General features: G+C 48.0%; 1 protein-coding gene across 3 annotated transcripts in view; it reads left to right on the top strand.

Annotated features, from left to right (window-relative positions):
* Positions 1–27,013, top strand: part of LOC140408242 (polycomb group RING finger protein 3) — a 942,343-nt gene that overhangs the window by 856,255 nt on the left and 59,075 nt on the right. For all 3 annotated transcript variants that reach the window (XM_072495182.1, XM_072495180.1, XM_072495183.1), the window contains one exon: positions 6,117–6,205. In XM_072495182.1, coding sequence (XP_072351283.1) covers positions 6,117–6,205 — 89 coding nt within the window. The remainder of the gene's footprint in view (positions 1–6,116; positions 6,206–27,013) is intronic.

A 27,013-nucleotide genomic window follows, 5' to 3' on the forward strand; every position in this document is an offset into this window, starting at 1 on the left:
AACCACTCTAAAGCCCATCTACACTATTCCCTTATCGTCCATATGTCTATCCAATGACTATTTGAATGCCCTTCGTGTTGGCGAGTCCGCTACTGTTGCAGGCAGGGCATTCCACGCCCTTACTACTCTCTGAGTAAAGAACCTACCTCTGACATCTGTCCTATATCTACCTCCCCTCAATTTAAAGCTATGTCCCCTCGTGCTAGACATCACCATCCGAGGAAAAAGGCTCTCACTGTCCACCCTATCCAATCCTCTGATCATCTTGTATGCCTCAATTAAGTCACCTCTTAACCTTCTCTCTAACGAAAACAGCCTCAAGTCCCTCAGCCTTTCCTCATAAGATCTTCCCTCCATACCAGGCAACATTCTGGTAAATCTCCTCTGCATCCTTTCCAATGCTTCCACATCCTTCCTATAATGCGGCGACCAGAATTGCACGCAATACTCCAAATGCGGCCGCACCAGAGTTTTGTACAGCTGCAACATGACCTCATGGCTCCTAAACTCAATCCCTCTACCAATAAAAGCTAACACACCGTACGCCTTCTTAACAACCCTCTCAACCTGGGTGGCAACTTTCAGGGATCTATGTACATGGACACCGAGATCTCTGCTCATCCACGCTGCCAAGAATCTTACAATTAGCCCAGTACTCTGTCTTCCTGTTATTCCTTCCAAAATCAATCACCTCACACTTATCTGCATTAAACTCCATTTGCCACCTCAGCCCAGAGCTGCAGCTTATCTATGTCCCTCTGTAACTTGTAACATCCTTCCGCACTGTCCACAACTCCACCGACTTTAGTGTCATCTGCAAATTTACTCACCCATCCTTCTACGCCCTTCTCCAGGTAATTTATAAAAATGACAAACAGCAGTGGCCCCAAAACAGATCCTTGTGGTACACCACTAGTAACTGGACTCCAGTCTGAACATTTCCCATCAACCACCACCCTTTGTCTTCTTCCAGCTAGCCAAATTCTGATCCAAACTGCTAAATCACCCTGATTCCCATGCCTCTGTATTTTCTGCAGTAGCCTACCGTGGGGAAACTTATCAAACGCTTTACTGAAATCCATATACACCATATCAACTGCTTTACCCTCACCCACCTGTTTTCAACTTCTCAAAGAACTTAATAAGGTTTGTGAGGCACGACCTACCCTTCGCGAAACCGTGTTGACTATCTCTAATCACATTATTCCTTTCCAGATGATTATACATACTATCTCTTATAAACCTTTCCCAAGACTTTGCCCACAACAGAAGTAAGGCTCACTGGTCTATAGTTACCGGGGTTGTCTCTACTCCCCTTCTTGAACAAGGGGACAACATTTGCTATCCTCCAGTCTTCTGGCACTATTCCTGTAGACAAAGATGACTTAAAGATCAAAGCCAAAGGCTCAGCAATCTCCTCCCTAGCTTCCCATAGAATCCTAGAATAAATCCCATCCGGCCCAGGGGACTTATCTATTTTCACACTTTCCAGAATTGCTAACACCACCTCCTTCTGAACCTCAAGCCCTTCTAGTCTAGTAGCCTGAATCTCCGTATTCTCCTTGACAACATTGTCTTTTTCCTGTGTGAATACTGACAAAATATTCATTTAGCACCTCTCCTATCTCCTCTGACTGACTCCACGCACAACTTCCCACTACTGTCCTTGACTGGCCCTACTCTTACCCTAGTCATTCTTTTATTCCTGACATATCTATAGAAAGCTTTACAGTTATCCTTGATCCTACCTGCCAAAGACTTCTCATGTCCCCTTGTTGCTTTTCTTAGCTCTCTCTTTAGGTCCTTCCTAGCTAACTTGTAACTCTCGAGCGCCCTAACTGAACCTTCATGTTTCATCTTTACATAAGCCTCCTTCTTCCTCTTGACAAGTGTTTCGACTGCTTTAGTAAACCACTCGCTCGACCACAGGGGGAGGTTATCCCACTTTTCCATGTCCGATTTGACCCCCATTCCCCAGACTAGCATCATTTAATTTATGAAGCGAGGCCCAGTCGCTGGCCCCCGGATACCCAGATAATGAAAGCTAGATCTGGCCAGGCGAAATGGTACTATTCCCAGATGGGCTCCCCTCCCCGGGGGGTTAACTGGGAAGTATTTGCTCTTGTCCAAATTCCACATATACCCAGAGAAGGAGCCAAAACTCCCAAGCAGCTTCATTATCTCTCCACTGTCCCACAGTGGATACTGGGTCCGTGATGTAAAGACCATGCTCCACCATTCCCGATATATCCCCGTCCACTTAATGGAAGATCTCAGCGCTATGGCGAGTGGTTCTATTGCAGAGAAAATAGGAGCAGAGACAATGGACATTCCTGCTTCATTACGTATGCTGCGGAATGTTCCTGAGACCAAAGCATTTGTGCGAACATTAGCAATGGTAGTCCTATAAAGTAAACCAAATCCAGGATATAAACTTTTCCCCAAATCCAAACTTTCCAAGAATCTCAAAGAGATATCCCCACTCCACTCAATCAAACACCTTTTCAGTGTCTGGGGAAACCATCACCTCCGGCTTGGATACTGAAGAGGGGGAAGAGGGTAACACTTAACAGTTGATGTATTTTGACCGATAATTGCCTACCCTTCACGCCGTCTGTCTGGTTTTCCGAGATCACCTCTGGGAGGCAGGACGCCAACTGCATTACCAGCACTTTTGCGAGTAAATGCAGTGGATAGCACTGGGACTGTGGTGCTGAGGACCCGGGTTCGAATCCCGGCTCTGGGTGGAGTTTGCACATTCTCCCCATGCCTGCGTGGGTCTCACCCCACAATCCAAAGATGTGCACGTTAGGTGGATTGGCCACGCTAAATTGCCCCTTAATTGGGGAAAAAAAAATAATTGGGTACTCTAAATTTATTTTTAAAAACTTTTGCGAGTAACTTAGTGTCCACGTTCAAGAGCGAAACCGGTTGATCGGACCACATTCCATAGGGTAAGAATCAGCGAAGCAGAAACCTGCATAAGTGTATCGGGCAACGAACCCCAGGACAAGGAGTCATTAAACGTATCTCGAATGAGAGGGATCCATTGTTCCGCAAACTTTTTGTAAAACCCGGGGCCAGGACCTTTACCCGTCAACATCAACCAGTACATTTCCGAATTTCCTCTGGGCCCAATGGGTATTCCAACTATTCCTGCCTCTCCCCCTCCACCACATCCAAAGAATCTGTCATGGCCGAACTCTCTGCCGGGGGATTCGAGCTATAGAGATCCCGAAAAAATGTTTCAAAAGCCGCACTGACCTGAGGCGGGGCGGAAACCTGGCAGTCAATCGAATCCCGTACCTGCATAATCTCCCGGGAAGCCGCCTGCCGCCTCAGCTCATCAGCAAAAGGCGACTGGCCTTCTCTCCATGTTCATAAAATCCCCTCTCGACCATCGCAGCTGGCCCACTGGCTTCCCATTGATAGTAATTCAAACTGTGCCTGCAGATTTTTCCTACTCACCAGCAACTCCGAGGTAGGGGCGAGTGAGGACTGATGGTCCACCTCAAGGATGGAGTCCAGCAGCCTCTGCTGCCCCACCCTCGCAGTCCTTTCCACGTGCACTTTGTAGGAAATTATCTCCCCCAATGACCACCTTCTGGGCTTCTCACAGCATAGAAGGTGAGACAGACTTGCTCTTATTATATATTCCCCAATGGCGGAGTCATGCGTTCACAAAATCTCTTTTCCACCAACAATGTTGTATCCAATCTTCATGGTGGACGCTGGGAGGGACCTGTCTCTACCATCAAATCCACAAAAGTGGGGCATAGTCAGAAATCACAATTGCTGAGTAACTCCCCCGTCTCTACCGAAGGGAGGAGAGACCTATCCATCATCTACTCCATGAAATCCAACAACGCCTTTGCCACCCCTAATGGAGTCAGAGATTTGGACATCGATCCATCCGTCCTGGGGTCCAGAACACAGTTTAAATCATACCCAAGATTAGCCGATGCAAATCCAAATCGGGGATGGAGGCTTTTGTTAATAAAACCCGTCCAGTCCCAGTTCAGAGGATAGACATTGACCAGGATCTCAGAGGTACCCTCCAGAGACCCACAAACAATAACATGTCCACCATTGGGATCCGTCAAGATCTTAGTGGCCGAAAATTGAACCCTTTTATTGATTAAAATTGCCGTGCCTTGGGCCCTACATCAAAGCCCAAATGAAAAGCTTGTCCCATCCATCCTTCCGCTACCTCGTCTGATCTCTGACCCACAAGTGAGTCTCCTGCAGAAACACCACATCAGCATTCAAACCTTTATGGTGAGCAACTACCCTCAACCTTTTCACTGGGACATTCAACCCTCTGACATTCCAGGTGACCAAATGAATTGCACCCCCCCCCCCCCCCCCCCCATGTGGGGTCAGCCATTCTCACCAAGAGAGATTATGCAACAGTTCCACAGAAAGTGCTGCAACCAGGCCCACCCACTGCCAACCCACTAACAAGATGAAACAAAGATCTGCAGGTCACCGTCAGCAAGCTACCCCTGCCCCACCCCCTCATCCACAAACAATGCAATTTCCTCCTCCTTTCTCTGAATTAATAATATATATTTTTGAAAAGCTAGTTTTCATGGAGTTTGCTTGCCTATGTACACTACTGCTGCTTATCAGTTGGCATTGTGGATACATTTTACATTGTTGAAAAATGAAAGTAATTTCAGAACCTAACCATTATAAAGTGTTATTAATTTATTGCTATGGTTAAAACTTCTGGTGTAACATAATCAATATGTGACGTAGGCAGGGTATAATTCCCAATACCAGCACAGTAATAATTCTGTATTTTTATGTAGAATATTATGAACATGCACTTGGAAATTGCTAAAATCTGGCACAGTTAGTTTTTACTTCAAAGCTGAATTGCCTTAGTTCCCCGCAACAAAATTATATTTTAATTCCATGAAAATGATCTGACAATTTTAAGCACGACTGAAATTGATTGAATTTGTGAAAATAAGTTTTATAATGTAGAGTTCAGTGAACTGGAAACGGGAGCATAATGCTTCTGCCACTGTGCTGGTAACCAGTGGCCTGGACCAATGATCCAAAGACATGAGTTCAGATCCCACCATGGCAGACAGGGAATTGAAGTTCAGTTAATTAAATAAATTGGAATAAAAAGCAATAATGGTGACTATGGAACTACATAGTCTTAAAAAACAATCTGGTTCGTTAATGTGTCTGGGAGAAGGAAATCTGCAGGCCCGTGTTTAATTCCACGTCCTCGGCAATGTGGCTAAATCTTAACTTTGCTCTGAAATGCCAAGCCATTCAATTGTTAAGAAGGCAGCTGACTTTCTGAAGGGAAGTTAAGGATGGGCAAGATGCACCAAAGCAACTACTTTGACGGTGCCTCCCAAACACACCACCTCTACCACTCAGAGACAGCAAGCACGTGTGAACACCATCACCCACTACAGCCCTCAAATCACACACCATCCTGACGGAAATAAATCCTTGATTTATCATCACTGGTGAAACTTCCGAAACTCCCTCCCTAACAGCACTGTAGATATACCTTCACCACATGGACTGCAGCAATTTAACAAGGCGGCTCGCCAACACTTGTTCGAGCAACTAGGGATGAGCAATCTGTTGGCCTGGACAGTGATGCCTACATCTTCTGAATGAATAAAAAAATACACTATTAGATCAGTCTCTGCAGTTCCTCTGGTTAAACTAGAAATGCGGATGCTTCTCATTCCCCATCCCTCAAACAACTATCCATTGAATTAGTGCATATGAACAAAGAAAAGTACAGCACAGGAACAGGCCCTTCAGCCCTCCACGTCTGTGCCGACCATGAAATAGCCGTTATCAACTCCATCAAGAAAGCAAAGGGATCGATGGGGAATTGTAGGACCAGGTGAAGAAAAGACAGCTGGTCTGAAAGGTCCAGCATGTCTTTCTTCAAATTGTATAGGCCTGTCAAATAAATTGAAGCTTAGCTAACAGATTCATTAGGATCAACGCAGTATTTTCCTAATGTTAAGCTTTGTTTCCATTGAGCAGTTGCTGTGGTCTGTGTAGATCGGTCTCTTGCCCTGTGTTTGAATAGCTGAGTTGACCTTGTTGATTTGCTTTATGTCTGTCAGGTGAGACAAAGCCAGAAGATGATTCAAATAAACAGAAAACAGAGGATAAGCCGGAGGAAGAACATGATTATCACAGGAACGATGAACAGGTAGTTTTCAGCAACCCTTTTTTCACAAAGCACAAGCTTTACTGATAATTTACAGGACGTTAGTTCATCTGAGCAAAGAGCAGGAGTAGGCCATTCAGCCTGTCGAGCCAGCTCAGCCATTTAATACATGCAGATCTGCATCCCACCTACCCTCTGATAATCTTTCACCCCCTTTGTTTATCAGGAATCTTTCCACCTCTGCCTTAAAAATATTCAGAGACTCTGCTTTCACCACCTTTTGAGGAAGAGAGTTGCAGAGACACTCAACCTTCTGAGAAAGAAATTTCACCTCATCTACATTTTAAATGAGTGACCCCTTATTTATAAATAGTGACCCCGAGTCCTAGATTCTCCCACTAGAGGAAACATCCTCTCCACATCCACCCCATCAGAACATAAAAGCAGATAGTAAAAGCTTCTACAAATATATAAGACAAAAAAGAGTGGCTAATGTAAATATTGGTCCTTTGGAAGATGAGAAGGGAGATTTAATAATAGGAGACGGGGAAATGGCTGAGGAGCTGAACAGGTTTTTTGGGTCAGTCTTCACAGTGGAGGACACAAATAACATGCCAGTGACTGATGGAAATAAAGATATGATAGGTGAGGACCTTGAGATGATTGTAATCACTAAGGAGGCAGTATTGGGCAAGCTAATGGAGCTAAAGGTAGACAAGTCTCCTGGCCCTGATGGGATGCATCCCAGAGTGTTAAAAGAGATGGCTAGGGAAATTGTAAACGCACTAGTGATAATTTATCAAAATTCACTAGACTCTGGGTTGGTCCCAGAGGATTGGAAAGTAGCCAACGTGACACCACTGTTTAAAAAAGGGAGGTTGGCAGAAAGCGGGTAATTATAGGCCGGTAAGCTTAACTTTGGTTGTAGGGAAAATGCTGGAATCTATCATTAAGGAGGAAATAGCGGGGCACCTGGAGGGAAATTGTCCCATTGGGCAGACGCAGCATGGGTTCACAAAGGTAGGTCGTGTCTGACTAATTTGGTAGAATTTTTTGAGGATGTTACCAGTGCAGTAGATAACGGGGAGCCAATGGATGTGGTATATCTGGATTTCCAGAAAGCTTTTGACAAGGTGCCACACAAAAGGTTGCTGCATAAACTAAAGATGCATGGCATTGAGGGTAAAGTGGTAGCATGGGTAGAGGATTGGTTAGCTAACAGAAAGCAGAGAGTGGGGATAAATGGGTGTTTCTCTGGTTGGCAACCTGTAACTAGTGGGGTCCCTCAAGGATCAGTGTTGGGCCCGCAGTTGTTCACAATTTACATAGACGATTTGGAGTTGGGGACCAAGTGCAATGTGTCAAAGTTTGCAGACGACACTAAGATGAGTGGTAAAGCAAAAAGTGCAGAGGATACCGGAAGTCTGCAGAAGGATTTGGATAGGTTAGGTGAATAAGGGCTAGGGCCTGGCAGATGGAATTCAATGTTGCCAAGTGTGAGGCTATCCATTTTGGGAGGCATAACAGCAGAATGGATTATTATTTAAACGGTAAGATGTTAAAACATGCTGCCGTGCAGAGGGACCTGGGTGTGCAGATGCACGAGTCGCAAAACGTTGGTGTGCAGGTGATTAAGAAGGCTAATCGAGTTTTGTCTTTCATTGCTAGAGAGATGGAGTTCAAGACTAGGGAGGTTATGCTGCAATTGTATAGGGTGTTAGTGAGGCCGCATCTGGAGTATTGTGTTCAGTTTTGGTCTCCTTACCTGAGAAAGGACATATTGGCACTGGAGGGAGTGCAGAGGAGATTCACTAGGTTGATCCCAGAGTTGAGGGGATTAGATTATGACGAGAGGTTGAGTAGACTGGGACTGTACTCATTGGAGTTTAGAAGGATGCGGGGGGGATCTTATTGAAACATATAAAATTATGAAGGGAATAGATAGGATAGATGCGGGCAGGTTGTTTCCATTGGTCGGGGAAAGCAGAACTAGGGGGCATAGCCTCAAAATAAGGGGAAGTAGATTTGGGATGGCGTGTAGGAGGAACTTCTTCACCCAAAGGGTTGTGAATCTCTGGAATTCCTTGCCCAGTGAAGCAGTTGAGGCTCCTTCTTTAAACGTTTTTAAGAAAAAGATAGATGCCTTTCTAAAGAATAAAGGGATTTGGGGATATGGTGTACGGGCCGGAGAGTGGAGCTGAGTTCACAAAGATCAGCCATGATCTCATTAAATGGCGGAGCAGGCTCGAGGGGCCAGATGGCCTACTCCTGTTCCTAGTTCTTATGTTCTTAATACCCCTCAGGACTTATATATTTCAATTAAGTTGCCTCTGACTCTTCTAAACTCCAGTGGATATAAGCCCAGCCTGTCCAATGTTTCCTCATACATACATAGAAGATAGGAGGAGGCATTTTGGCCCTTCGAGCCTGCTCCGCCATTCATCACGATCATCGCTGATCATCCAACTCAATAGCCTAATCCTGCTTTCTCCCCATAGCTTTGATCCCATTCTCCCCAAGTGCTATATCCAGCCGCCTCTTGAATATATTCAAAGTTTTAGCATCAACTACTTCCTGTGGTAATGAATTCCACAGGCTCACCGCTCTTTGTGTGAAGAAATGTCTCCTCATCTCTGTCCGAAATGGTTTACCCTGAATCCTCGGATTGTGACCCCTGGTTCTGGACACACCCATCAATGGTCTCATCCTCCTGCATCTACCCTGTCTAGTCCTGTTAGAATTTTATAAGTCTCTTTGAGATCCCCCCCTTATTCTTCTGAACTCCAGCAAGAACTATCCCAACCTAGTCAATCTCTCCTCATATGACAGTCCCGCCATCCCTGGAATCAGTCTGGTAAACCTTCGCTGCACTCCCTCGAGAGCAAGAACATCCTTTCTCAGAGAAGGAGACCAAAACTGCACACAATAGATCAAAACTGCACACAATTATAAGACAACCCACCCATCCCTGGATTTAGTCCTCGCATTTTCCTAATGTTAAGCTTTGTTTACATTGAGCCTTCTCTGAACTATTTTCTATGCATTTATTTCCTTAAATAAGGAGACCAATACTGTGCACAATACTCCAGATGGTCGCACTAGTGCTCTGTATAACTATTAACTTTCCTAATTACTTGCTGCACCTGCATACTAGTCTTTTGCAATTCATGCACGATGACACCCAGATCCCTCTGCATCTGAAACCTCGGCACTCTCTCACCATGGCAACATAATAATGCATTGTGCTGCGGTTCGGAAGGTGATATTGCATTCGCTAAGTTCCATTCTTATCTATCTGGTTGTAGCTACAGAATACCCAAAGTGGCTTCCTTTCCACTTGCGCACGCTCTGGAGTCCTCCCAAGAATCTGTAATCCCATTTATCATTTATATGCTGCTCCTCCGTACCATCAGCCAGAAGCCAGGGAAATTGTAATGGGGATAAAAAGAAATGGGAGAAGAATTGAACACCTGCTTTGGTTCGGTCTTCACAAAAGAGGGCGCAAATAAACTTCCAGAAATATTAGGGTTCAAGGGTGAGAGTGTGGAATTGAAGGAAATCAGTATTAGTAAGGAAATGGTGCTGGAAAACTTAATGGGTTAAAGGCTGACAAATCACCAGGGCCTGATAGTCTACATCCCAGAGTAGTAAAGGAAGTGATCATGGAAATCTGATGCATTGGTGGTCATCTTCCGAAATTCTATAGACTCTGGTGCAGTTCCGACAGATTGGAGGGTTGCAAATGTAACCCCAATATTTAAAAAGGGAGGGGGAGAAAAAGGAAAATTACAGACCAGTTAGCCTGTAGTGGGGAAGATGCTAGAGTCTGTCATAAAAGATGTGATAATAGAACATTTGGAAAGCGTTAATAGAACATTTGGAAAGCGTTAATGGGGATTAGGTAAAGTCAGCATGGGAAAGACAAATCATGCAAAATAAAGCTACTGGGTTTTTTGAGGATATAACTAGTAGAATAGATAAGGGAGAACAAGTGGATGTATTTGGACTTTCAGAAGGCTTTTGATGAGGTCCCACAGCAGATGTTAGTGGGCAAAATTGGACCAAATAGGCTAGGGGGTAATGTATTAGCATGGATCAAGAATTGGTTAACAGTCAAGAAACTGTGGCAGGCCATCACGAATGGGGTACCACAGGGATCAGTGTTTGGACCCCAGCTGTTCACAATATATACACTGGGGGAGCTCGCTTTTCACCTCACTATAGGAAAGATGTGATCACACTGGAGGGGGTGCAGAAGACATTGACTAGGGTGTTGCCTGGGATGGAACATTTGAGTTACAAAGCAAGGCTAGACAGGCTTGGATTGTTTTCCTTAGAGCTGAGAAGGTTGGGGGGGGGGGTGCTGATTGAGGTGTATAAGATTGAGGGGCATGAACAGGGTGAATAGAAAGCACTTGAACTCCCCCACTGACAGGCGGCACAGTGGTTAGCACCGCAGTGAGTGAGCCACAGGCGGGTCGGTCTTGTTGAGTTTTTATTGTTTCATGGAATGTAGTTTTGTTGTATACTTTGAATTGTTTACTTAAATGTATCCCAGTTTGTTTACAGCCTTTTGGTCTATTTATCCAATTTGCAGTTGCAAGTTCTCTGCTCACATCTCTGTAATTGGCTCTGTGTAAGTTTCAGATTCCTTTTTGTGATTGGCGTATGTCACTTTCAAATTTAAGCTGGAATTCAATGGTATTATGATCACTATTTCCCAGTAGATCTTTTACTACAACTTTAATAATTTACCCTGCCTCATTACACAATACTCAATATAAGAAAGCTGTACTGCTAGTTGGTCCCAAAAAGTATTAGTCCAAGAAACTCTCTCAAAAACATTTCATAAACTCATTGTCTAGATCACTCTTGCCAGTTTGATTGTCCCGGGCCAAATGAAAGTTAAAGACCCCACGATTATTACATTGCCTTTTCTATAATCTCCAATGATTTGTTGTTTAACCTCTGTCCAATGGTATTATTACTGTTGGGGGCAACACCGGTGGAGAAGGTAGTCAAGATGGCATACGGCATGCTTGCCTTCATTGGCCGGGGCATTGAATATAAGAATTGGCAAGTCATGTTGCAGCTGTATAGAACCTTAGTTAGGCCACACTTGGAGTATAGTGTTCAATTCTGGTAGCCACACTACTAGAAGGATGTGGAGGCGTTAGAGAGGGTGCAGAAGAGATTTACCAGAATGTTGCCTGGTATGGAGGGCATTAGCTATGAGGAGCGGTTGAATAAACTCGGTTTGTTCTCACTGGAACGACGGAGGTTGAGGGGCGACCTGATAGAGGTCTACAAAAGTATGAGGGCCATAGACAGAGTGGATAGTCAGAGGCTTTTACCCAGGGTAGAGGGGGCATAGGTTTAAGGTGAGAGGGGCAAGGTTTAGAGTAGATGTACGAGGGGGAACCTGCCACTGGAACATTCCCCTGCCTTCTCCCTGGAACCTGCCACCGGAACATTCCCCTGCCTGCTCCCTGGAGCCTGCCGCTGGGCACATTCCCCTGCCTTCTCCCTGGAACCTGCCACCGGAATATTCCCCTGCCTTCTCCCTGGAACCTACCACCGGAACATTCCCCTGCCTTCTCCCTGGAACCTGCCACTAGCTGGTTCTCACTTTTGCTTCTTTTAATAATTACTTCAAATCTGTGTGCGCCCCCCCCGCCCCCCGCCGCCCGCGGCCCCCCCCCCCCGTGCCCCCCCCCCCCCGTCCCCCCCGTGCCCCCCCGTGCCCCCCCCCCCCCCCCCCCCCCCCCCCCCGTGCCCCCCCGTGCCCCCCCCCCCCCCCCCCCCCCCCCCCCGCCCCCCCCCCCCCCCCCCCCCCCCCCCCCCGCCCCCCCCCCCCGCCCCCCCCCCCGCCCCCCCCCCCCCCCCCCCCCCCCCCCCCCCGCCCCCCCCCCCCCGCCCCCCCCCCGCCCCCCCCCCCCCCGCCCCCCCCCCCCCCGCCCCCCCCCCCCCCGCCCCCCGCCCGCCCCCCCCCCCCCCCCCCCCGCCGCCCCCCCCGCCGCCCCCCCCCGCCCCCCCCCGCCCCCGGCCCCCCGCCGCGCCGCCCCCTATTCTCGATATTTTCATCAACGGGAACAGTTTCTCCCTATCTGCTCTGTCTGGACGCCTCAGAATTTTGAACACCTCTATCAAACTGCCCTCGGCCTTCTCCTCTCCAAGGAAAAGAGTCCTACCTTCTCCAATCTATTTACATAACTGAAGTTCCTCATCCCTGGAACCATTCCAGTGAATTTTTCCTGCACCCTCTGCAATGCCTTCTCACCCTTCCCTAAGTGCAGTGCCGAGGGCTGGATGTAATACTCCAGCTGTGGCCAAACTGGTGACTTATACAAATCAACCCCTCCTTGTTTTTGCACTTCTGTTCCTATAAATAAAGCCCAGGATACTGTAAACTTTATTAAATGCTCTTTCAACCTCTCCTGTCACCTTCAAGATTTATCTACAAATACACCAAGGTCTCACTGCTCGTCCACTCCCTCCAGAGTTGGATCCTTTATTTTATATTGTTTCTCTATGGCCTTCCTACAAAAATCAATCACTTCACATTTCTCTGCATTGAATTTGAATGAAAATGAAATGAAAATCGCTTATTGTCACAAGTAGGCTTCAAATGAAGTTGTGAAAAGCCCCTAGTCGCCACATTCTGGCGCCTGTTCGGGGAGGCCGGTACGGGAATTGAACCATGCTGCTGGCCTGCCTTGGTCTGCTTTCAAAGCCAGCGATTTCATCTGCCAGCTGTCCGCCCTTTCCACCAACGTCTCTATGTCCATTTGATGTTCTACACTATCCTCACAGTTCACACAATGCTTCCAAGTTTAGCATAATTTGCAAACATTTAATTTGTTCCTTGGACACCAAGGTTTTGGGTTATAAATGTATGTTAAAGGAAACATGGGTCCTGTAATAATCCACAGGAGGCAGGCGTTCAGTCACCACACCAGTATTTATTTGCAATAACTTATATACAAGAGCAGCTCCAAACAGTGCTGCTAGCATTCCAGTCAACTTAAGACTCCCTCACAAAGCCTACACAGGTGCTTATATGGGCCCCCTCAATGAGCTATCATTGAGGGAGCTCACACTCCAATTGGAGGTCATGCGCGCCGCGCCCCCCCCCCCCCCCGGGTCCGAGGAATTCCTGCCAGCTGGCATGCCTCAGAGCTTCTTCCTGCTCCTCCTGTCTGGGTCGGTCACCTGTGTCGTCCGCCAGGTCGTTCTCCGACGTGGGTGGGGTGTACCTTATAGGTGCCCATCTTTTCCTTGACGACCTCCTTGGAAGTTGTACTTCCTCCTCCTCGGGGCGAGGTGTCACGGCGGCCTCGTTGAACGTGTCCATCTCCGACTCTGAATGACGGGGTCTGGAGAAATTGCTCGGGGCTGGGGATCTTTCCCGTCGGAGCTATCCCAGCTTGAGGCGGTCCTGCTTCGACTGCCTGCAGGTGTGGTTCCGCTGCCCATATTTGGTTTTGGTGTTTCTTCAGCGCCTTACCTCCTATCAAAACTTTATATGATATGGGCCCTGTTTGGGACTCTACCGTGCCTTTGACCCACGTTGGTCCATTCCCATAATTCTTGATCCAAACCGGTGCCCCCCACCTGGAAATGTCTCTGCTGCCGACGATTATCATGCCCCCTGCGTTGGACCTCCTGTTGTTTCACCACTTTCCCCGTTAAATTTGGGAAAAGGAGACTCAGCCTCGTTCGCAGCCGCCTTCCCATTAAGAGTTCAGCTGGCGGTATGCCCATTGTGGAATGCGGTGTGGTCCTGTAATTAAACAGCCAGCGGGAGAGCTTTGTGTCCATTGACGCTGCCGGCTGCTTCTTGAGTCCCGCTTTTAGTGTCTGGACCGCTCTCTCTGCCAGGCCGTTGGATGGTAAGGGGCCGTTTTGATGTGGCGGATTCCGTTTCCCTTTAGGAATTTTCCAAATTCCCCACTTGTGAATGCCGTTCCGTTGTCGGACCCCAATACCTCTGGAAGTCCATGTGTTGCGAACATAGAACAATACAGCGCAGTACAGGACCTTCGGCCCACGATATTGCACCGAAACAAAAGCCATCTAATCTACACTATGCCATTATCATCCATATGTTTATCCAATAAACTTTTAAATGCCCTCAATGTTGGCGAGTTCACTACTGTAGCAGGTAGGGCATTCCACGGCCTCACTACTCTTTGCGTAAAGAACCTACCTCTGACCTCTGTCCTATATCTATTACCCCTCAGTTTAAAGTTATGTCCCCTCGTGCCAGCCATATCCATCCGCGGGAGAAGGCTCTCACTGTCCACCCTATCCAACCCCCTGATCATTTTGTATGCCTCTATTAAGTCTCCTCTTAACCACCTTCTCTCCAACGAAAACAACCTCAAGTCCGTCAGCCTTTCCTCATAAGATTTTCCCTCCATACCAGGCAACATCCTGGTAAATCTCCTCTGCACCCGCTCCAAAGCCTCCACGTCCTTCCTATAATGCGGTGACCAGAACTGTACGCAATACTCCAAATGCGGCCGGACCAGAGTTCTGTACAGCTGCAACATGACCTCCCGACTCCGGAACTCAATCCCTCTACCAATAAAGGCCAACACTCCATAGGCCTTCTTCACAACCCTATCAACCTGGGTGGCAACTTTCAGGGATCTATGTACATGGACACCTAGATCCCTCTGCTCATCCACACTTTCAAGAACTTTACCATTAGCCAAATATTCCGCATTCCTGTTATTCCTTCCAAAGTGAATCACCTCACACTTCTCTACATTAAACTCCATTTGCCACCTCTCAGCCCAGCTCTGCAGCTTATCTATATCCCTCTGTAACCTGCTACATCCTTCCACACTATCGACAACACCACCGACTTTAGTATCGTCTGCAAATTTACTCACCCACCCTTCTGCGCCTTCCTCTAGGTCATTGATAAAAATGACAAACAGCAACGGCCCCAGAACAGATCCTTGTGGTACTCCACTTGTGACTGTACTCCATTCTGAACATTTCCCATCAACCACCACCCTCTGTCTTCTTTCAGCTAGCCAATTTCTGGTCCACATCTCTAAATCACCCTCAATCCCCAGCCTCCGTATTTTTTGCAATAGCCTACCGTGGGGGAACGAGGCCCTGAGCTTTTCAATTGTCGATGCTCTGCTTGCAGCGTTTACCCGGTGGACGTCCAACCATTTGGAGTGGGCGCCCACTATCACCAAAAGCATTGAGCCCAGGAAAGGGTCGGCGTGGTCAATATGCAGGCGGGTCCACGGTCTGCCTGGCCATTCCCACGGGTGCAATGGCGCAGCTGGTGGCACTCTTTGCCCCTGTTGGCACTCCTGGCACCAACGTACCAAGGCTGCTATGTCTGTGTCCAATCCTGGCCACCAAACGTAGCTTCGAGCTAGCATCTTCATTTTAGACACCCCTGGGTGTCCGTGATTTAACTCGGTTAAGGTTGCCCGACGGCCCTGAGCTGGGACTATTACCTGGGCTCCCCATAATAGGATACTGTCTTCTACGGTTATTTGGTCCCTTCTGCTCCAGTATGGGTGCATCTGGGGCTCCACTGGTCTCTCCAGTTCCCCTGTTAGCAGTAAATGCTTCATCTTGGCTAAAACTGGGTCTTTTTGAGACCACAACCGAATATGTTGTGCGTCCACTGGTAGGGTGTCCAAAAAATTTAGAGTCATTACTGTCTCCTCTACTTTCGGTATTAGCAGCGGGGAGGTCTGCCCAAAGCATCTGCATTTGCTACTCGCGTTCCCGGTCTGTGCTCCAGAACGTATCTATACGCTGCCAGTAGCAATGCCCACCATTGGAGTCTAGCTGATGCAATCGGGAGTATTGACTGGTCTTTTAATAACCCTAATAACGGCTTATGGTCCATCACTATGGTGAATTTCCACCCGTACAGATACTGGTGAAATTTTTTTACTGCAAATATCACCGCCAGTTCTTCCTTCTCGATTTGGGCGTACTTTCTCTCAGCCATCGCCAAGGTCCTCGAAGCATAGGCTATTGGCCGTTCTTCCCCATTCCTTCCTCTATGGGCTAAGACGGCTCCTACCCTGTAAGGTGATGCGTCACACGTGACCACCAACTCCTTCCTTGGGTCATAATGCTCGAGGACATTTTCGGATGACAGCTGTTCCTTAAATGTACCTAAATGCTCGGTTTTGGCGGGCGGACCATTTCCATTCTTGTCCCTGTTTTAGTAGCTGGTGGAGGGGTTCTAGGATGGACGCCCTATTTTCAATAAATTTGCCATAATACGTTACCAACCCTAGAAATGATCGTAGCTCCTGGACCGTGGTGGGAGCTGGGGCTTCTTTTATTGCCGTTACTCGGTCTTCCAATGGGTGTAAGCCCGACTCGTCTACTTTATATCCCAGGTACATCACTTGTGGGGCCAGAAAAACACATTTTTTCTTTTCAGCTGTACGCCTGCCTTTGCGAAACGCCTGAGCACTTCCTCCAGGTTCCTTAAGTGTTCCCGGTTTGTCCTACCCGTGATTAAGACATCGTCCAAATAAATCGCCCCCTGCGGTAGTCCCTGCAGAATATTTTCCATCGTACGCTGGAATATAGCGCAGGCTGATGACACTTCGAAGGGTAGCCTAGTATAACGAAAAAGTCCCTTCAGGGTGTTGATGGTAGCGAACTTCTGGGAGTCCTTGTCCAGTTTTAACTGCAGATAGGCGTGGCTCATGTCCAGTTTAGTGAACAAAAGCCCACCTGCGAATTTGGCATATAGGTCGTTTATTTTCGGGATCGGGTATTTGTCCAGCAGTGCGTATTTGTTTACCGTCTGTTTGAAATCTCCACAGAGATGTATCGAGCCGTCTGGCTTCAAAATTGGTACCACCAGCGCTGCCCATTCAGAGAACTGTACTGGTCTGATAATGCCGTCGCGCCGTAACCTTTCTATTTCGACATCTACTTTCTTCCTTAATGCAAAATGTACCGGCCTGGCCTTGCAAAATTTCGGAAGGGCTTCTGGGTCCACGTGCAAAGTTGCTTTGGCGCCGATAATTTCCCCCAAACCTTCTTGGAAGACCTCGGGTATTTTTGGAGTACTCCACTCAACTGCCCGCTTCCACTCTGGAAAATTTTCATCCAATCGAAGATTAGGTCTTTCAGCCAGTTCCGTCCTATTAAGTTCGGTCTGGAGCCCTCTACTCTCGTCAATGGTAATCTGAGCAATTGTTTGTCATATTCCACGGGTACATGAGTCGTGCCTAGAACTTCCAGGGGTTCCCCCGTGTAGGTTTTAAGTTTCGTCAATGTTTTTGTTAGGGTTAGTGGCTGGAGACAATCTTTGATTTTTTTAAAATGCTGCCACTCCCATTACTGATACGGCCGCACCCGTGTCGATTTCCATTATTGTCGGCCGACCGTTCACCTGTGGGGGAATCTTAATAGGTTCTGCTTTCTTCGTCGCAATATTATATAACTGTTCCCCTTCAGAAGAGGATGGGGCATCTAGGTTGTGTACTTCCCTGCGTCCCCACCTGCTATTCCTCTTTTGCCACCTCCTTCTAGGGTTTCTGTCGCTGTTACCCCACTCTGTCTGGTGGCAGAAACGGTCCTGATCTGTTGGGGGAGCCTCAGCCGGTAGTTCCCTCTGTCTCCAGTTAGTCCTAGCAGACTTGGGGGCAGTTCTGGGGTTTTCCTTTGGCCCTCTGTTCCTCAGGCTTTCCCTGAGGGTGGCTATCTGGTAGTTGGACCCATTGTGGTAGTCCCTCTCCCAGGTATCTACCTCCATTGGCGTGCCCTGTAGTTCCTGCGCCCCACTTGCTGCCTTTTCTAGGGACAGTGCGAGCTGTAACGCCCACCTGCAGTCTAGCTGCGTTTCTGCCAACAGGCGCTTCTGTATTTGGAGGTCATTTATGCCACACACTAACCGGTCCCGAAGCATTTCATTTAGCGTCGGGCCAAACTCACATTTTTCCGCCAGCCTTCCCAGGCGGGTCAAGAAATTTGTGACTTGACTCTCTGTCTTCCCGCTTCGTTGTGTAGAATCTGTACCTACCCAAAATGAGGGGTGGTTTTGGGTCATAGTGCTCTTCCACCAATTTCGTTAATTCTTGGAAAGGTATCGTGTCCGGCGTATCGGGATAAGTTAGACTGCGTATAATGGCGAAGGCTGAGGGTCCGCACGCCGACAGCAGTATAACCTGTTTCCTTCCATCCTCCGTTATCTCATTGGCCTGGAAAAAGTAACACATTCTCTCCACATACTGGGACCAGTCCTCAATAGTCAGGTCGAATGCATCCAACTTCCCAAAAAGAGGCATTTTTGAAAGAGCAAGGCTTACCCTCCGAGTGCGGCAGCTGGTCTCCGCAAGGTTCTTTGTTTACCTCGTCGCCACTGTAATAATCCACAGGAGGCAGGCGTTCCGTCACCACACCAGTATTTATTTGCAATAACTTATATACAAGAGCAGCTCCAAACAGTGCTGCTAGCATTCCAGTCAACTTAAGACTGCCTCACAAAGCCTACACAGGTGCTTATATGGGCCCCCTCAATGAGCTATCATTGAGGGAGCTCATACTCCAATTGGCCAACCAATAATGCCAATTGGAGGTCATTACAGGTCCCAACACTGACTCCCTGGGAAATGCTACTACAAAAAGCATCCATTAACCACGACCCTTTGTTTCCTGTCGCTCAGTCAATTTTGTATCCATGTTGCTTTGTCTCATTTATTCCATGAGCTGTAACTTTGTTCGCAAGTCTGCTGTGCAGCATTGTATCAAATGCCTTTTGGAAATCCATGTACACCATATCAACATCCTTGCCCTCATCAACTCTCTGTTACGCAGAGAGCAACGGAGCAGGAGTAAGTTATTCCTGAGCCTCCATAGCTCTCTGGGGTAGAAAATTCCAAAGATTCACCACCCTCTGACTAAAGAAATTTATCCTCATCTTGGTCCTAAATAACCTACCTCTTATTCTGAGACTGTATCCCTTGGTTCCAGACCTTCTCTTCTCTCCCCCTCCCCCATGATCGCCTCTCAGAATTGTAGGAATTTGTCTGACAAACCTTTGTTGCCCTCCCTCGATGATCAGTACATCTTCCTTAGGTAAGGAGAACAAAACTGCACACACTGTTCCAGGAGTCATCTCACCAATACTCTGTACAATTGCAGCAAGACTCCCTTACTCCTATTCTCAAATCCTCTTGTAATAGGAGCTAACATAACATTTGCCTTCCTAATTGCTTATTGCACCTGCTGCATGTTAATTCTCAGTGATTTATGAACAAGAATACCCAGGTCTCTTTGGACAGCAATGATCCTAATCTTGCCACATTTAAGAAATACTCTGCATTTCTGTTTTTCCTACCAAAGTGGATACTTGTATTTTTCCACATTATATTCCAACTGCCATGTTCTTGTCCACTCACTTAGTCCGTCTCAATCCCCTTAAAGCCTCTTTGCATCTTCCTCACAATTCACATTCCCACCAAGTTTTGTGTCATCAGCAAACTTGGAAATATTACATTTGCTCCTCATATCCCAATCATTGATGTAGATTGTGAACAGCTGGGGCCTCAGCATTGATTCTTGCAATATCCCGCTAGGCCTCCAAATAGTTCTAGGGATGGAGAGGAAAGGATGGCGAGGATGATCCTGGATAAGAGCGAAAGTAACAGGGTAGTTATTATGGGAGACTTTAACTTTCCAAATATTGACTGGAAAAGATATAGTTCGAGTACATTAGATGGGTCATTTTTTGTACAGTGTGCGCAGGAGGGTTTCCTGACACAATATGTTGACAGGCCAACAAGAGGCGAGGCCACGTTGGATTTGGTTTTGGGTAATGAACCAGGCCAGGTGTTGGATTTGGAGGTAGGAGAGCACTTTGGGGACAGTGACCACAATTCGGTAACGTTTACGTTAATGATGGAAAGGGATAAGTATACACCGCAGGGCAAGAGTTCTAGCTGGGGGAAGGGCAATTATGATGCCATTAGACGTGACTTGGGGGGGATAAGGTGGAGAAGTAGGCTGCAAGTGTTGGGCACACTGGATAAGTGGAGCTTGTTCAAGGATCAGCTACTGCGTGTTCTTGATAAGTATGTACCGGTCAGGCAGGGAGGAAGGCGTCGAGCGAGGGAACCGTGGTTTACCAAAGAAGTGGAATCTCTTGTTAAGAGGAAGAAGGAGGCCTATGTGAAGATGAGGTGTCAAGTTTCAGTTGGGGCGATGGATAGTTACACGGTAGCGAGGAAGGATCTAAAGAGAGAGCTAAGACGAGCAAGGAGGGGACATGAGAAGTATTTGGCAGGTAGGATCAAGGAAAACCCAAAAGCTTTCTATAGGTATGTCAGGAATAAGCGAATGACTAGGGAAAGAGTAGGACCAGTCAAGGACAGGGATGGGAAGTTGTGTGTGGAGTCTGAAGAGATAGGCGAGATACTAAATGAATATTTTTCGTCAGTATTCACTCAGGAAAAAGATAATGTTGTGGAGGAGAATGCTGAGCCCCAGGCTAATAGAATAGATGGCATTGAGGTACGTAGGGAAGAGGTGTTGGCAATTCTGGACAGGCTGAAAATAGATAGGTCCCCGGGTCCTGATGGGATTTATCCTAGGATTCTCTGGGAGGCCGGGGAAGAGATTGCTGGACCTTTGGCTTTGATTTTTATGTCATCATTGGCTACAGGAATAGTGCCAGAGGACTGGAGGATAGCAAATGTGGTCCCTTTGTTCAAAAAGGGGAGCAGAGACAACCCCGGCAACTATAGACCGGTGAGCCTCATGTCTGTAGTGGGCAAAGTCTTGGAGGGGATTATAAGAGACAAGATTTATAATCATCTAGATAGGAATAATATGATCAGGGATAGTCAGCATGGCTTTGTGAAGGGTAGGTCATGCCTCACAAACCTTATCGAGTTCTTTGAGAAGATGACTGAACAGGTAGACGAGGGTAGAGCAGTTGATGTGGTGTATATGGATTTCAGCAAAGCGTTTGATAAGGTTCCCCACGGTAGGCTATTGCAGAAAATACGGAGGCTGGGGATTGAGGGTGATTTAGAGATGTGGATCAGAAATTGGCTAGCTGAAAGAAGACGGAGGGTGGTGGTTGATGGGAAATGTTCAGAATGGAGTTCAGTTACAAGTGGAGTACCACAAGGATCTGTTCTGGGGCCGTTGCTGTTTGTCATTTTTATCAATGACCTAGAGGAAGGCGCAGAAGGGTGGGTGAGTAAATTTGCAGACGATACTAAAGTCGGTGGTGTTGTCGATAGTGTGGAAGGATGTAGCAGGTTACAGAGGGATATAGATAAGCTGCAGAGCTGGGCTGAGAGGTGGCAAATGGAGTTTAATGTAGAGAAGTGTGAGGTGATTCACTTTGGAAGGAATAACAGGAATGCGGAATATTTGGCTAATGGTAAAGTTCTTGGAAGTGTGGATGAGCAGAGGGATCTAGGTGTCCATGTACATAGATCCCTGAAAGTTGCCACCCAGGTTGATAGGGTTATGAAGAAGGCCTATGGAGTGTTGGCCTTTATTGGTAGAGGGATTGAGTTCTGGAGTCGGGAGGTCATGTTGCAGCTGTACAGAACTCTGGTACGGCCGCATTTGGAGTATTGCGTACAGTTCTGGTCACCGCATTATAGGAAGGACGTGGAGGCTTTGGAGCGGGTGCAGAGGAGATTTACCAGGATGTTGCCTGGTATGGAGGGTAAATCTTATGAGGAAAGGCTGATGGACTTGAGGTTGTTTTCGTTGGAGAGAAGAAGGTTAAGAGGAGACTTAATAGAGGCATACAAAATGATCAGGGGGTTGGATAGGGTGGACAGTGAGAGCCTTCTCCCGCGGATGGAAATGGCTGGCATGAGGGGACATAGCTTTAAACTGAGGGGTAATAGCTATAGGACAGAGGTCAGAGGTAGGTTCTTTACGCAAAGAGTAGTGAGGCCGTGGAATGCCTTACCTGCTACAGTAGTGAACTCGCCAACATTGAGGGCATTTAAAAGTTTATTGGATAAACATATGGATGATAATGGCATAGTGTAGGTTAGATGGCTTTTGTTTTGGTGCAACATCGTGGGCCGAAGGGCCTGTACTGCGCTGTATCGTTCTATGTCACAACCTGCCAACCTGAGAATACTCTGTTTATCCCTAATCTCTGTTTTCTGCCTGTTAACCAATCCTCAATCCATGCCAGGATATAACCCCCAATCCTATGAGATCTAATTTTACTTACTAGCCTGTGTGGAGCCTTCTAAATCCAAATACATCACTTCCACTAGTTCTCCCTCGTCTATTCTGCTAGTGACATCCTCAAAACACCCCAACAGGTTTGTCAAACATGATTTCTCTTTCATAAATCCATGTTGACTCTGCCCAATCATCATTATTTTCAAAGTGTTCAGTTATCACATCCTTTCGAATAGATTCCAGCATCTTCCTGACCGCTGATATCAGATTGATAGATCTGTAATTCCCTGTTCTCTCTCTCCCTTCTTTCTTAAATAGTTTTATACTTTCCAGTCTGCAGGCACCATTTCATCATTGTAGAATCTATGGAATTTTGAAGAATGATCACCAATGAACCCACTATCTCTCCAGGCACACCATTCAGTGCTCTGGGATGCAGGCCAATCAGTGCTCTGGGATGCAGACCAATCAGTGCTCTGGGATGCAGACCAATCAGTGCTCTGGGATGCAGGCCAATCAGTGCTCTGGGATGCAGGCCAATCAGTGCTCTGGGATGCAGACCAATCAGTGCTCTAAGAACAAGGCGAATCAGTGCTCTGGGATGCAGGCCAATCAGTGCTCTGGGATGCAGACCAATCAGTGCTCTGGGATGCAGGCCAATCAGTGCTCTGGGATGCAGACCAATCAGTGCTCTGGGATACAGGCCAATCGGTGCTCTGGGATGCAGGCCAATCAGTGCTCTGGGATGCAGGCCAATCAGTGCTCTGGGATGCAGGCCAATCGGTGCTCTGGGATGCAGGCCAATCAGTGCTCTGGGATGCAGACCAATCAGTGCTCTGGGATGCAGGCCAATCAGTGCTCTGGGATGCAGACCAATCAGTGCTCTGGGATGCAGACCAATCAGTGCTCTGGGATGCAGGCCAATCAGTGCTCTGGGATGCAGACCAATCAGTGCTCTGGGATGCAGACCAATCAGGTCCAGGGGATGTATCAACTTTTAGTCCTATTAATTTCTCCAGCACTGCTTTTTAAAAAACTAATTCTACTTTCTTTCAGACTCTCAATCTCCCTAGTCCCTTAGCTCCCCAATATTTCAGGGAGCATTTTTTATATCTCTGTGAGGACCGGCAGAAAGTATTTGTACAGTTTCTGTGCAATTTCTCTATTATCCATGATATGTTTTTCATTTCCTGCCTGTTATGGGACCATATTTGTCATTTCGTTTCACGTGGGGACATAGGAATTAGGAGCAGAAGTCGGCAATTCAGCCCTTTGAGCCTGCTCCGCCATTCAATCAGATCCTGGCTGATCTTCTCCTGGTCTCAAATCCACCTCCCTGCCCGTCCTCCCCGTGTCTGCGTGGGTTTCCTCCGGGTGCTCCGGTTTCCTCCCACAGTCCAAAAATGTGCAGGTTAGGTGGATTGGCCGTGATAAATTGTCCCTGAATGTTCAAAAGGTTAGATGAGGTTGCTGGGTTATGGGGATGGGGTGGAGGTGTGGGCTGAAGTGGGATGATGCTCATTCCAAGAGCTGGTGCAGACTCAATGGGCCCAATGACCTCCTCCTGCACTGTAAATGTTGAGGGTCTTGGAGCTACTTCCATAAGACATCGGAGCAGAATTAGGCCACTCGGCCCATCGAGTCGGCTCCACCATTCAATCATGGCTGATATGTTTCTCATCCTCATTCTCCTGCCTTCTCTCCATAATCCCTGATCCCCTTATTAATCAAGAACCTATCTATCTCTGTCTAAAAGACACTCAGTGAATTGGCCTCCACAGCCTTCTGTGGCAAAGAAGTTCCACAGATTCACCCCCCTCTGGCTGGAGAAATTCCTCCTCATCTCTGTTTTGAAAGATCGTCCCTTTAGTCTGAGGTGGTGTCCTCTGGTTCTAGTTTCTCCTACAAGTGGAAACATCCTCTCCATGTCCACTCTATCCAGGCCTCGCAGTATCCTCGCAGAAGGGGCTGGTTTAGCACAGTGAGTTAAGACAGCTGGCTTGTAATGCAGAACAAGACCAGCAGCGGGGGATCAATTCCCGTTCCAGCCTCCCCGAACAGGCGCCGGAATGTGACGACTAGGGGCGTTTCACAGTAACTTCATTGAAGCCTACTTGTGACAGTAAGCGATTATTATTATCCTGTAAGTTTCAATAATATCCTCCCTCATCCTTCTAAATTCCAATGAGTACAGACCCAGAGTTCGCAACCATTCCTCATACAACAAGCTGTTCATTCCAGGGACTATTCTTGTGAACCACCCATGGACCCTTTCCAAGGCCAGCACATCCTTCCTTGGATACGGGGCCCAAAACTGCTCACGATACTCTAAATGGGGTCTGACCAGAGCCTTGTACAGCCTCAGAAGTACATCCCTGGTCTTGTATTCCAGCCCTCTTGACATGAATACTAACATTGCATTTGCCTTCTTAACTGCGACTGAACCTGCACGATAACCTTAAGAGGATCGGGAACAAGAACTCCCAGGTCCCTTTGTGCTGATTTGCTAAGCATTTCCCCATTTAGAAAATAGTCTGTGCCTAAATTCCTCCTTCCAAAGTGCATAACCTCACACTTTTCCAGGTGAGTATTCCATCACTGCTGTGACTTGAATCTTGTAGATGGTGAGAAAGCTTTGAAGAGTCAGAAAATGAGCCAGTTGCCATTTATTCACTAACCTTTTCTTCTGTAGCAACAATGCAGATATTGCTGGTTCAATTCAGTTTCTGGTAAGTGATTGCCTTCAACATCAACAATAGTTTTTATTTATTTAGTGTCTTTAAAATGGTTAAACGTTTCAATGCTCTTTCTAGGAGCATTGCCAAACGCAATTTAAGAGCAAGCCACGTAAAGAGATAATAGAACAGAAGACACACAACTTGACCAAAATGGTAAGATTTAAGAAGCATCTTGAATGAGGATTGAGAGATCGAGAAATTTAGGGAGAGAATGCCAGAACTTCAGGCCTTGTCACGGCCCCAATTGTGGAGTGAATAAAACCTGCGTTGTGCCAGACACCACATTTGGAGGGGCACATTTATCTTGGCAGGATGTAGGGCTAGAAGAGATTACAGAGATAAGTTGGGGCAAGGCTCTGGAGGGATTTGAAAGGAAAGATGACAGTTATCAAATTCCCGCATTGCTCAGCTGAGTGTCAGTTTAGGTGGCGTCAGGGTGCGCAGAGATTTGGATCAGTTTAAGTGGAAGATGGTGGCTGACCAGGTAAGTATTCAAATAATCAAGTCGATGTAATCAATAAAGGCTTCAGCAACAGATGAGCTAGGGAGCAGGGTGAACAACCTCACAAGAGATTATCGTAGGGAGCTGCGTGGAGCTGTTCAAGGTTGGGAGAAAGATGGGCTTTTCCTTTTGAAGATGGTCAAAGCCAGACAGCCACGTTACTTGTTGGGTCCTTTGTTTTAGATTCTTTCATGTGGGATGTGGCTGTCGCGCGGCCCGACACCGATTCTCCGGCCCGGAGCAGGGTCGGATATTTGCGCGGCCTGATGCTGATTCTCCGGCCCGGTGCAGGGTCGGATATTCGCGCGGTCCGACGCCGATTCTCCAGCCCGGCGCAGGGTCAGATATTCGCGCGGTCCGACGCCGATTCTCCGGCCCGGTGCAGGGTCAGATATTCGCGCGTCCCGACGCCGATTCTCCGGCCTGGCGCAGGGTCGGATATTCGCGCGTCCCGACGCCGATTCTCCGGCCCGGCGCAGGGTCAGATATTCGCGCGGTCCGACGCCGATTCTCCGGCCCGGCGCAGGGTCGGACATTCGCGCGTCCCGACGCCGATTCTCCGGCCCGGCGCAGGGTCGGATATTCGCGCGTCCCGACGCCGATTCTCCGGCCTGGCGCAGGGTCAGATATTCGCGCGGTCCGACGCCGATTCTCCGGCCCGGCGCAGGGTCAGATATTCGCGCGGTCCGACGCCGATTCTCCGGCCCGGTGCAGGGTCAGATATTCGCGCGTCCCGACGCCGATTCTCCGGCCTGGCGCAGGGTCGGATATTCGCGCGTCCCGACGCCGATTCTCCGGCCTGGCGCAGGGTCGGATATTCGCGCGTCCCGACGCCAATTCTCCGGCCTGGCGCAGGGTCGGATATTCGCGCGTCCCGACGCCGATTCTCCGGCCCGGCGCAGGGTCGGATATTCGCGCGTCCCGACGCCGATTCTCCGGCCCGGCGCAGGGTCGGACATTCACGCAGTCCGACGCCGATTCTCCAGCCTGGCGCAGGGTCAGATATTCGCGTGTCCCGATGCTGATTCTCCGGCCCGGCGCAGGGTCAGATATTCGCGCGGTCCGACGCCGATTCTCCGGCCCGGCGCAGGGTCAGATATTCGCGCGTCCCGACGCCGATTGCCCGGCGCAGGGTCGGATATTCGCGCGGTCCGACGCCGATTCTCCGGCCTGACGCAGGGTCAGATATTCGCGCGTCCCGATGCTGATTCTCCGGCCCGGCGCAGGGTCAGAGAATCCCGCCCCAGAACTTTAAAAATGAAAATAAAAACCATAGACTTGGGGTCGTGCGAAACTCAAAACCAGCCCCAGCTCCTCCCATGAGTGACAACACAACCTGCCTTGCTGTTAACCCTTTAATCACAGCTTTCGCAGACATATAATCTGGATACCTTAACCTAAGTTATTTTAATAACATGACTGCAACAGACACAC

The sequence above is a fragment of the Scyliorhinus torazame genome, chromosome 3 (genome assembly GCF_047496885.1).
Source record: "Scyliorhinus torazame isolate Kashiwa2021f chromosome 3, sScyTor2.1, whole genome shotgun sequence".
In the NCBI taxonomy this organism is placed as follows: Eukaryota; Metazoa; Chordata; class Chondrichthyes; order Carcharhiniformes; family Scyliorhinidae; genus Scyliorhinus; species Scyliorhinus torazame.